At 44.3% G+C, this 12853-nt stretch overlaps 1 protein-coding gene across 1 annotated transcript in view; it reads right to left on the bottom strand.

Annotated features, from left to right (window-relative positions):
- The window catches only part of LOC306941716 (protein jagged-2-like), a 66154-nt gene continuing 53301 nt past the window's right edge, over positions 1–12853 (bottom strand). Inside the window, 7 exon segments of the mRNA XM_079527339.1 lie at positions 1–3484; positions 3918–4077; positions 6894–7025; positions 8252–8530; positions 8912–9027; positions 9829–9942; positions 11279–11364. Coding sequence (XP_079383465.1) covers positions 2880–3484; positions 3918–4077; positions 6894–7025; positions 8252–8530; positions 8912–9027; positions 9829–9942; positions 11279–11364 — 1492 coding nt within the window. The 3' untranslated portion in view covers positions 1–2879.

Raw genomic sequence — 12853 nt, 5'->3', positions numbered from 1 at the left:
CATTTGGTATAAAATACTTTAATAAATAGTAAGATTGTTCTAAGAACAAACAAAAAAAATCCACTAACAAAACCAGACTTTTGCCAATTTTTTGTACAAAATAATTACAGCGTTCTGCACAGCCAGCCCATTCTCTGGGGCTAATATTTACTGGTATAACATGGGGAGTGTTTTTTATTACTAACAATTTGCATTATCATCAAAAAAAGATTTAAAACATAACTCATTGACAAATAATATTATTCTGTACGAGGACTTAAGTCGTTTATTTTACTACCGTTTTAGAGGTAGCAGTCAGTGGGGTTCCTCTTCCTGTGTTCTTAGTGCAGAAACATACTCAGTACAAACACTGGACAACAAGCACAACTGTCAACAGCAATAACAAAACAACTTGTTCCCTTCATTAGACCAGTAGATATACTCACTGAGAGGCAGGGCTAAGTGGGAAAAAATAGCTATTAGCTAGCAGGATGCGTACTCATTGCAACTTGCAAGTCTATGGATGCAGGCTCTAATCTTAAGTCGTGTTTTGTAATTTGTTTAACTGCCATGATAGCATCAGCCATACTGACTTTTAGCTATTTGGCTCTGCCATCAAGACTGTTCAGAAACTGTAATTGTGTGATGTGAGATTGGTGGTAACAGTGCTAGCAGTGAGTTAGCTGTACCCTGCAAGTACACGCCTGCTCCACAACCAATAACAACAAGATGCATCAGTTCTGGACTGGCAATTGTCTGATTCTGTACAATAGTAAAAGGGCTGCTTTTATTTGTGCCATTTGGAGTCTCAAATTAAACTGAACTGATTGCTAAGGCGGATGCAAAATGGCACAAGAAAGTGGACGCATATGGATCCTATATGACACCAGAAAGCTACACAGTCAAATTGAGAGTGTTAATTTAACTCTGAGAATGTGCAAATGTAATTTAAAATGTGTACACTCTCTGAGTCACAAATGCATGAAATTAACACTGAGAATTTTACTGTGGAAGGATACTGAATAGATCCGGGAGCAAAGTTCAAGCACTCTCCATGAACTCATTCAGGTCCAACATAGACAACCCGATGGTTGGGGAATCATCGTGTTAAACACCAAAGTTGGAAAGCTCTGACTGGAAATGACATAGCCAACAGTTTTGCACATACTAATGACCTTAACCACAACAAAAAGTTTGAAAGCAAAACAAACAAACAAAAAAGATCTGCTCTTTTGCTCTCTTTATGTTCTTATGCCAAAGACATGCATGTTAAGCACACACTCCTGCCATGTCTTCTAAGGTAGTGTTTCCCAAACATTATAGTATTTATTTAATAGTGAAAATAGACAATTTACAAGCTGAAAACGCGTTCGTTGTGAGCTTGTAGATCTGATATTTTCAATATTTCTTACATTTTTTCATTCTGAAATTGTTTGTTCGATTTTTTGGGGTGGGAGGGCACACTGGGCAGTGGTTGGACATGGTTGGGTCCCAGACCCATTGTTTGGGAAACACTGCTCTAAGGCACTGGCTTGCATTAGAGCTGGAGATGGTCCCCGGGTGCTGCTCAATGGCTGCCAACTACTCCTAACAGTTCAAATGGGTCAAATGCAGAGGACGAATATCCCCATGGATCAATAAAGTATAACTTAATATTTTAAGCGGGACCCTGGATTATCATCTGTAAATCTGTATAAAACCTGTTTCAGTGCCAGTCGACACTTTAGAAACGGAATGACATCATTTAGGAAAAAAAACAACAACAACCACAAAACAATCTTATTCTTTAGAATAACTATGGTACAAAGCATCACTTAAGTTACTAAATTCAAATATACACATTCATTTTCATATTTACATATGTACAGTCTAATTGCAAAGAAGAAATACCATTACGGCGGTATGAAGAGAGTTGCTTGCAAGGACATCTTTCCCTTTATAATGATATGAAATCAAGGTTAATAAACGGGGGGAAAGAAAAAAACAAATGGGCTGAAGGCACTTTCTACTGAAGCAAATACTGAAATTATCATGTAGACCCACAAGGAAGTACTGTAGTGAAACACAAAAGTGAAAAAAAAAACTTGCTCAGAAGCATTTATACACAACATGGGGGGGGGGGGGGAAATGCAAATGAATGTAAACAACAAAAATGCCTATGCCAGGTATCATATACAGTGGTTTCTTTATGCCAGCTTTTCCAAAGGACAGACATGATAAAACTTTTTTTTCTTTTCTTTTTACTTTCTTTTTTTCTCCAACATATTGACTTATAAATGTACATGGTTTCGAGACAGTGTAGAAATGGCCCGCAAGTTTGGGCTAAGGCAGACAGGAAGTGAACACACCAAACAGAAGGAACAACGTTATAACAGCTGCCAGCCAATGAAGTTTCTGTTAGGATCCCATGGGCAGTGCTTAACCAAGTCAACGTGATAGACGCAGGTTCCCATGATACGCAGAAGATCAAAAATATATTCCGCTGAACGCAGCATCAATGTGTAAACAGCAAAAATGAAGAGAATAACAAAATTGTATAAAGGAAAGTTCTCTTTCTTCTTGATTTTCCGACAGTGTGACGTTGTGAACTGAAATCCAGCATGGTGCGGTAGCAGTAGTAGTCGCTTGTGATGTCTGTTTTTACCGGCATCGCTTTGCGTAAAAATAAAACAAAGAAGCCTCCATGTTTGCACACAAAGATTAAATTTTTTAAATAAAAACATGAATGAAAAAAAAAAATCATAATAATAATAATAATAATAATAATAATAATAATAATATTAATAGAACTTTTTAAAGCATCTGAAGTCTTCACTTTTGGTGTTTTTTTGTTTTAATAGGTTTTAAACTTGACGGAGACATCACAGTTTGTCTTTATGCGATCATGAGCCCGTTGTCGTTCATACATAATGGTCTTTGATGTCCTCAGTGAGCTTAGTGGCGTTGAGGTTTTTACAGCGGTTGTCTTTGGGGCTGTACGCTGTCCGATGCGGGGCTTTGACCGGCCCGGTGCGTGTCGTGCACACCACCCCTCCTCCTCTCCCCATCAGCCCCCTGTCCTTCCCCCCTCCTGCTTTGGAACACTTTTGGGAAGCACACTTCTCCACCACCCCGAGTCCTCCTCCTCCTCCTCCTCCTCCTCCTCCTCCTCCTCCTCCCCTCTGCTCCTGCTCCTCCTCATCTTCTTCCAGCTCCTTCCGCTCCCCTCCTCCCTCCGCCTCATCCTCCTCTCCATCCGGCCCATCACACGTCCTGTCCGCAGGGCCCATCATCAGCTTTTTGCACTCGTAGTGGAGGTGGCGGTCTCGATTGTCCTTGGCGAGTGTGCGGTTCCTCAGGGGCTCCAGCTGGTTGTTGACGGTGGTGCCGTCCTCGGGGAAGGCGCCGGCCGCGCGTGCTGCTCTCTCGCGTTCTTTCTTCCTCTTCCGGGTCCACCACACACACACCACGATGCAGAAGATCCACAGCACGCTGAATACGACACACAGCACTGGAACCAAGTAGTCTGGAGGAGGGACAAATGGGAAATGAGGCTTTTATTCATTTGAAAACCTGACCTCTGTCTGCGATACTTATAAGGTGGGTGCTTTATTTATATCAAAATCTACTGGCTGAATAGAATATTATGGGTGAAAAGGTCAAACAGTATATAAGATGTTTTGATTGGCTAATTAATTTACTCATGTGTGTCTTAAACACACTTTTTTTCCCCAGTCAAACCAAATATCTTTGCCGAGAATAGATAATATACAAGATCGGCATTTTCACAGAATTTTGATGTTAGGACAACAGGATAAAAAAAAAATATGTATGACCACATAAAAAAATTAAAGGACAAAAATAAAGAACAAAACCATAGACATTTTGCTTACATTGTTACCAGTTTCAAATACAACTCGTAACTTCCTGAGTTGGGAGATTTGTACGGTCAGACTCACCAACAGGCGGGGATTGGACCTGTGTCTCCACTTTGACCTCCACCACAGCTAGCATGATAGTACTGTTGTGGCGCTTGGACAGCGCTCCAATGATGGCACTGGCTGCCTCCTGGATCTGTCCACGGTCGCCGTCCTTCGCCCGCCCGTCCTGTTCAAAAGACTGAAAGAGAGGCAGGAAGGGGAGGGTGTTCAAGAATACAACTATTATACATAGAAAACTCCCTATAATCCTAGCCCATCTGGAACACATACACATTTTATTTGCTGCTTGTGGTGTTGGTTGACTAGAAAGTACTCAACTATATGTTGTGTGTGTGTACCGGTATATACTTTCCCCATTTTCAACTGTTTTATTGTATTTTGACACTTGCTTTGGCAATGTAACAGTATGTTTTCTCATGCCAATAAAGCTCCTTGAATTGTGTGCGACTCTGGATATGAGCAATATCTTCAATAATTAAAACAGACAATAATACACGAGAGATAATAGCAGAGGAATGAGGGAGTGAGATGTGATATAAGAGAGGGAAAGAAAGAGGGAGAGCGAAGGCGAGAGAGAGAGAGAGAGAGAGAGAGAGAACACAAGAATAACAGACAGCAACACCCAACAAGAGAAATTGGGGGGAAGGGGAGTAGCATGATAAAAAATAATACAAATGGATAGGATGGTGCAGGGGGAAGAGAAATACAGAGAAAGAAACCCTTAAATCCACAAGAGAAGAAGAAAAGACTCCTGTCTGAAGTTAACATCTGGCAGGTCCCGGCCCCCCGCTGAGCCCACAGAAGGTGGAGTTAATTGCTTAATAAGTCGATCAGAGGGAGCGAGGGTGCAGGGAGAGGAGCGCACGGGGAGAGATTAGTTCTATGCTGTGCACTTCAATTAGGAGCCACAATGAAGTGAGCAGGCCAGCTGTGGCCCCCTGCGGCCAGGGAGCAGCGCTCCACCTCTTCTTCTCCCGAGGAAACCGTGAGCTCGTTCACACGCCCTGGGAATGGCTAGCCTGTTAGCTAGCATTCCTTTCTCACAGAAATGACACAAAATGTAGAATCCCTTCCTAGTACACTTTGGTACTTTACACAAGGTGCACAAATTCATATGGATACCGGTATGTCCATAATGAAAGTCAACATCCTAAAACGCATTTTCCCAAGACAGACATTTTATATTTTCATCCATTATTAATTGGACTGTTTTTACAAAGCTACTTCATCCTTTACGTTCATTCTTTACATCTGATGCTGCCACCTAACTACTGTAGTCCCACTTGTACAGTACGTCAAGAAGCTTCAGCATCACAACGCAGTAAGAACACAAGAGTCATTGTTCCTTTTACAGTGATATCTTAAAATCTGTAATGCTAGTTCTTGCTTGTGTTGAGCTATGTTTATGTACTTTGCTGCTCTATGAAGTAAACTGTGACAACCGGGACTTTAGAGGTAACATGGACAGAAATTGACTCGCCATATTTAATTTGACATGACAGCCCTCACAGAATGCGCCAAAAAAACAGTGCACGTTTACACGCTGGCTCCAAATATTTGAATTACAGTACTTAAGAAGCCCTTGATTTGCTTTCCCACACACTTGGAAAGGCCTCAACTGTGGAGAGCACCACATGCAAATGAAGGCAAAACCAAGCGCCTCTCGCTCATTGTTTCTCACATATTTGAGACATATTGAAGTACTTGTTTTTCCCAGGTTTGGGGCGCTGACAACGGACCTAACCACCAGTCAGTTCAGCAAGGGCATGCTGGGCATGCTGGGCCCTTGCAGAATCACAGAGAGCCTTGGGATAAGCAGGGAGACATGACTTGGCACCTACAAGCCCGACACACGCTACGGCTGCACAAGCATCGGTGAGCTTATGAAGACTCCCCCCGCACTTAGCAATGAGCGCTGCCTTCTTGGCCCAATGTGATTCTGCATCGGAGAGGGAGTGGGAGTGAGTTCTTTTGTTTTTGTTTTTTTAATTCTGAAAGCCTTGTTCTGAGACTGACTGTTTGGGTGGATGTCAGGCCTGCACCACTCCTTTTCCTGTATACGTCCCCAAAACATGACTCCATACATCACACGAACAACGATCTAATCCCCTCCATTAAGAGCTTAGTGCCCTGTGGAGACTGATTTCCCCTGTGTCTCTGCCTCTCACACAGGAGTCTGGGTGGCCGAGAGAGAGAGAGAGAGAGAGAGAGAGAGAGAAAGAGAGAAAGAGCGGAATAAATCTGTGACAAGAAAGATGAGAGAGGGAATAAGAACAAGCAAGAGAGAGGGAAAGGCAAAGAGAGAATGAAAGACACATGGGAGGGAGAAGAAGAGGGAAGCGAGAGAGGGAGAGAGAGAGAGAGAGATAAAGGAAGCGAGGAGGGAGAATGACACAAAGGAAGAGTGAGGCAGGTAGAAGTTAATGAAAGTGGCAGAGAGGGAAAGAGAGAAGGAGGATGAGAAAGAAGGAGGAAGGGACAGAGGAGAGAGAGGCAGAGAAAACACAGAGCAGCAAGGTGTTCCAGACATATAAACTAAATATTAAACAGATGGAAGGACAAAAATGGGGCGAGGTCCTAAGGGTGAGAGGGAGTGAGAAAGTGAGAAAAGGAGCGAGAGAAAGAGAGAGCGATAGAAAGACAAAGAGGGTGCAGGGGGAGGTGAGGAGGGGATGTTGGGATCACTGACAGATGGCAGAAGTGCTAAATCTATAGGTGTGTGTGTGTGTGTGTGTGTGTGTGTGTGTGTGTGTGTGTGTGTGCGTGCACGTGTCAGAGCAAGAATCCATCTGTGTATCTATACCTCAGGTTATAGTGTGTGTGTGTGTGTGTGTGTGTGTGTGTGTGGTTATTTCCATCCATGGCTATTGTACAGTATATGCGTCATTTGCGCCACATTGTTTGTGTCTCGTGTGTGTGTGTGTGTGTGTGTGTGTGTGTGTGTGTGTGTGTGTGTGTGTGTGTGTGTGTGTGCGTGCGTGCGTGTGTCCTCACCATGGCGACCTCAACGGCATCACTGTTGGAGTAGGACAGGTCACACAGGATGACCAGCGCTCTGTCTTTAGCTAGACTCTGAGAGTCCGGCAGGTACCTCAACTCCCAGCAGATGTTCTCCACTGTGGTACCCTTTGATCAGCACACAACACACACACACACACACACACACACACACACACACACACACACACACACACACACACACACACACACACACACACACACACACACACACACACACACACACACACACACACACACACACACACACACACACACACACACACACACACACACACACACACACACACACACACACACACACACACACACACACACACACACACACACACACACACACAGCAAGAGATTAGCATTTGCATTACTGGCGAGGACCAGGAAGGTTTTAAGTCCATGTAAGACCATAACAGAACCAGATCCCAGTAGGCTGCACCAGAGAACATGTCTCAGTCTTGTCAGGGTAGCTTTATGGGTTTCTGTGGTGTTTGCAGAGGAATATTGAGGCTTCAGCGCTCAATTCAATTCATAAACTTAATTCATCCATACGGGGATTCCTTTTAAATCCACACACATTTTCTTTTCTTCCCAAAAGAGTGTAATTATGAGGTCATCATAGCAAACAGCAAGACAACATCCGCACAGACAATATGTAAGTAAGACAACAACGGATAACTGACATCCTGCAAACAAATAATGACTCAATGTCTGAAGACCTCCAGCGGAGAGGAAGACGGTGGCTGGACTGAGCAGTATAGAAAATGGCAGATCTAAATACTCACAATGTGTCACATCGCCACACGCTAGCTTGTAGATCTGCTATTTTCAATATATTTAAAATAAGGCTTAAAGGGGCATTCCACTCATTTTCAACATTTTACTATGCCATTAATATACCTTAGAGCTGTTGTGTGGAAATAATAAAAAAGTTCCCCCATTCTGTGTTTCCTAGAACTAGAGGTCTGAAAAAAACCATTAACATGGTGAAACACATCTTGATGATGTCATCAAGATGTGTTTCACCATGTTAATGATTCTTTTCATAATTACAGTTCTAGGAAACACAGAATGGGGGGAATTTTTTATTATTATTTCCACACAACAGCTCTAAGGTATATTAATGACATAGTAAAATGTTGAAAATGGGTGGTTTTCCCCTTTAAGTGGTTAATTCATAATGTCGTTTTTCCCTTCCTAAAACTGTAGTAGTACAATATTTGTCTTTGAAATGTAGTGAAAGTACCCAAAAATACAAATACTCAAGTAAACTACAGATACTGGGGAAAAAAACGTACTTAGTAATTAAATGTACTTCATTACTGTGTTTGTTCTCTCACCTGTGGTACTTTGTCCCTTTTGAAGATGAGCGTAATGCGAGCACAGCTGTTGTCCAGGTATCCGCTGTTTGGCTCACACTGGGTGTGCAGGGGGGTCGGGGGGTCCGGGCTGGAACACACGCCCCACTGGTGGCAGGGTGGCGAGAAGCAGGTGAGGAACTGATGCTCCACACACTCATGACCTCCAGGACAGGACGACGGGCCCACGTTGGCGTGAGTGCCGTCCGCAGCAGCGGGAAGAGCCTTCTGGAGGAGACAGGGTCTGCGACCGCACCTCACCTGAAACCAGACACATGCACATATACACAATTACTATTACCATTTTTGTACCCTATGAATATTCCTTCCCAATAAAGTCTGTGTGTCGTCGCTGTCAGGTGGAAACCTGTCTAAAAGCGTTAGCTTTCCTGAAATGAAAAAAAAAAGAACCTGTGTTCCAAAAAATGCCAAATATTTATAAAAAAACCCACAGTGCAGAGATTGGCTTAACCACTTTCACTTTCAAACATTTTCAACAAAACAGGACATTAATTTATAATCAAACATAACAAGTTGAAATGTGGAGATACAACATTTCTGCCGGACAGAAATAACGATATACTGTACTGTAGGGTAGCTGAAAATAAATGCTTTGATAACATTGGCAGCATTCATGCTGACCTTGGAGCAGTGGACGTGGCCGTTGACACACTGACAGGCGTTACACTCCTCCTCCCAGCGACTGCCGTGTGGGAACTGGAGACCCGAGTGACGGCAGGCCTTCCCAATCCCTATGACTGGACAGAGAGCCAAAAGGTCAGTGGTTCAATAGTAAAACACTCTATTTAGCATGAACTGCTCGGACCAGTACACACAAGCCTTTATGTCGGTGGCTGCCACCGTATACATTATATCAGCCTCCCTTCATATCCACTATCGATAGTCTTGCAGATTTATATAATGTACCGGTATCCGTTCATGGACGATTGGTGTATTCCCATATTACTGGTGATAGCTTGTACAGTATGTGATGCAGTACTTTATGCCTGCAATTATGTCTATTAATAGTTCATACACTATGTTCACTCACTCAGTCCAAGTACAGATGGTCATGTCAGAAGACATTTTAGTCTTCTGTATTTTTGTATCTTGTTTTCTTTTATTCCTAATTTGTTTATTGATGTATTTTTAATCTTAGCTGTATCTCTCTCTCTATGGTTCGCTATATCTGTCCTGTGTCCATGCAGTACTGCAGGGCTGTTATGACAGCAGAACTTCCCTAAATAAAGGTCTGTCACGGAGCTCAGCAGCATTCTGCTACCTTTACCTATACAATCATTTGTGATGAATGCATGCACTGTATGGAGAGTAATGTGTTTAGTGCTAAACTGTCTCTTTGGCGCATTCTGTCCGGAAAGTAAACGCACAGTGATGTGTTGAGCTTTAATAATAACCTTTTATCGCAGAAATTCAACAAAAGTAAAACATGGAAGAGAAATTGGCAGCCATTAGCAGTTATCTGTACATCGCATGAGAACCTTGTGCTTTCTGTCCAACCAATAAAAGACAGCAATTAAGTTTCTATGTACTAGACTCACAGTCTTGGCAGCGAGATCCAGCACGTCCCAGCGGACACACACACTGGTAGCCGTTGATCTCGTCCACGCAGGTGGAACCGTGGGCGCAGGGAGAGGACTGGCACTCGTCAATGTCTGACAGACGGACAGAAACATTTGCACATTAAACACACATGGGGTGTACAGAATATTGCACAGTAAAAATCACAATGCAGAGAAACAGGCAGGCCAAGTGAGTCCAGGTGAAAGCTGAAAGACGATCCCTGATCGTTTCCTGCTGTTCCCTCCGTAATCGCGAGTCACGAAGGCGAGGCAACAGGTTGAAAGAATTTGAAGTCATGAGACGAGTCGAGTCGATCTTGCGATGGGTTGTTCAAAGGGCCTGCGACTTACAGTAAAGTATCCCGCATGATTCGAAACACTGATGTCTGCGTGTTATTGATTTCACATGGTCAATGCCAAATCAATCAAACATTATGGCGTGGAGACAGGGTGAAAGATTGTTCAGCCTTGAGAACAGAAGTGGATTCTGCTAAATATGGCTACCTCTAAAGTGATTCTCCACTCCAGTCCTGGGTAAGCAGACAAATGGTTTTCATTCTAGTTGTCTAATTAATATATACCTTGGACTCCCTCCAGGCCAATAACCACTGTGAAAACCTCTAGATGCAAAGTACTCAGTGCCGTCGCTACCTACAGTATACGCGCAATACGCACTGCGAGTAGGGCACACGCCGAGGGGGGCAACAAAATGTGCCAAAAAGTGCCAAACCGACCCTCAAAATAACAATTTAAACGAGCGGCCATGTGTGCGTCCTCGCAAACAGCAAAAATAGTCGATCTGCATGAGGAATAGCAGCACTCTTGTCGGGAGGGGGGCAGCACAAATATCCTAGTAGGGCAACCAAATGGTCAGCTACGTCCCTGAAAGTACCACTTAATTCACACACAAGATACCTATATACATGCATATATAAATAAGAGTTTTGGAGTTCTTGAATTCCTTCATGCTGAAAGGCATTTGTTTCCTGAAGTTTCTCAGGAACCTAACCTAAACCGAAATGTGACGACAATTTGATCATTAGTCACGAATTCCAGCATACAAATGCTTCTCGATAATACCCGAATGGACCTGAATGGATCTATAAAAACTTTGGATTGGAACCTCTTCAGATGAACATCTATGACAACCCGCCCCCAGGTCTGAAAAGGACCTCCTTTCTGAGAGAATCCTCTCCCAGAATGCCGCGGGAGACTGCCCCGAGACCCGTCTGCGAAAATCCCGCCATTGACCTCCGACCCCAAGGGAGGTCATAGGTTAAGACCGTCTTCCTAAAGGGCTTCCTAATCTGTCGCCCGGTAACAATCATTTTACACTCCCCCAGCTATGACCTTTCACCCCCCATCCTCCGCCACCCGCCTGACCCTCGCCACATGCCCCCACCCCACCCTCGTTTCCCAGGGAACTTACTGATGCGGCAGTCGGGTCCAGCGAAACCTGGAGCACATTCACAGCGGAACCAGTTCACTCCATCCACGCAGAAACCTCCGTTATAGCTGGACAGAGAGAGAGAGAGAGAGAGAGAGGGGCATAAACATCATCATACAATGATATCATTATCATATTATGAACCTAACCTAATCTATGTGCAACGTCCCTTCATCTTCCTCACTCTGGGTTCAAGCATTGGGTCTGGAAGGAGACCTTCCGTTGTTGACAAACAGTATAAAATACTATTTGGTGGACAAGGCAATGTTATGGCTAATTTATAGTCCAGTGGTTTTTAAACCTTTTTTGATTTCAAGGTTCACCATAACTCTACAATCGAATCGTATACATTGTTATAGTCCATTGTTAGACGGTTCCCCATGCCAAAACATAGCCAATCTACAAGCTCACAACGTAAGCTTGGCTTTAGTGCGAGCCTGTCAACCATAGGTCCTATGCCGGGAATAGAACCCACAACCCTGGGAGTTTTAGTGTTCTACTCATTTAGCTGCACGCACATTTCAACAGGGGAAGGTGTAACTAGGTCCAAATCCTGGCAATAAGCTCAATGTTTGCCACCTAACCCTAGTCGGCGTCCGGGAAATGAGTGGACTTCCGTTCCTATACAGTTCCTACACAAAACCGCCCCAACCTTTCCCTCTGTCTGTTCCCGCGGTGGAGATGCAGGCCAGAGAACAGAGGAACAGAAAGGAGGATAACAGAGAAAGGAATGAGTCGGTCAGTCAGCTCGCCAAACGCTGATCCCTCATCAATGTCCAGGCTTCATATGCAAATCCCCCGCTGACCACATACTGAGCGAAGCCTACAGGCCGGCCGGTCGGCCCTCGCTCCCCCCCCCCCCCCCACCCCCGGGTCAAGGCTGGTGAATGGTAGAGGGGGGCGTCTCTTCACACCCCCATCACCACCTCTGCTAATCCGCCTGTCAGTCATTGTGGCTGTGTGTGTGTGTGTGTGTGTGTGTGTGTGTGTGTGTGTGTGTGTGTGTGTGTGTGTGTGTGTGTGTGTGTGTGTGTGTGTGCGCGCGCGCGCGCGCGCGCGCGCATGTACATAACTGGAGGAGAAGAGTTACCACATACACAGCTGTCATAGGATTGTGTTTTCCTCATACACATGTGCATAAGTGAAGTCACACAGTTTCATAATAAAATGTAGACACAAAGAGGTGCACACCAATTCTCGCACACACGCACGCACGCACACACACGCATACGCACACACGCACACACGCACACCACACACACACACACACACACACACACACACACACGCGCGCACACACCATCTACAAAATCCTGCCTCCATCTTCCAATCTTTAATGGTGAAATCCCACAGCATTAAATCAGACTGAGAGGATAAGATCAGTGGGCCCTTGTCTGAGCCCCCCTAAACCCCCCGACACTGAGAACATCCACTATGCATGACTGGACTGGGGCGGGATAACACCCAGAGACCTGCTCATCAAACCCTGCCAACAGCTTAGCCCCAACAAAGTCTGAGATTTATACTAGCAGAGCTCTGTGTTCTGCATTCCCTGCA

The sequence above is a fragment of the Electrona antarctica genome, assembly GCF_951216825.1.
Source record: "Electrona antarctica genome assembly, chromosome: 18".
Lineage (NCBI taxonomy): Eukaryota > Metazoa > Chordata > Actinopteri > Myctophiformes > Myctophidae > Electrona > Electrona antarctica.
This window is presented reverse-complemented; position numbering and strand designations above follow the sequence as displayed.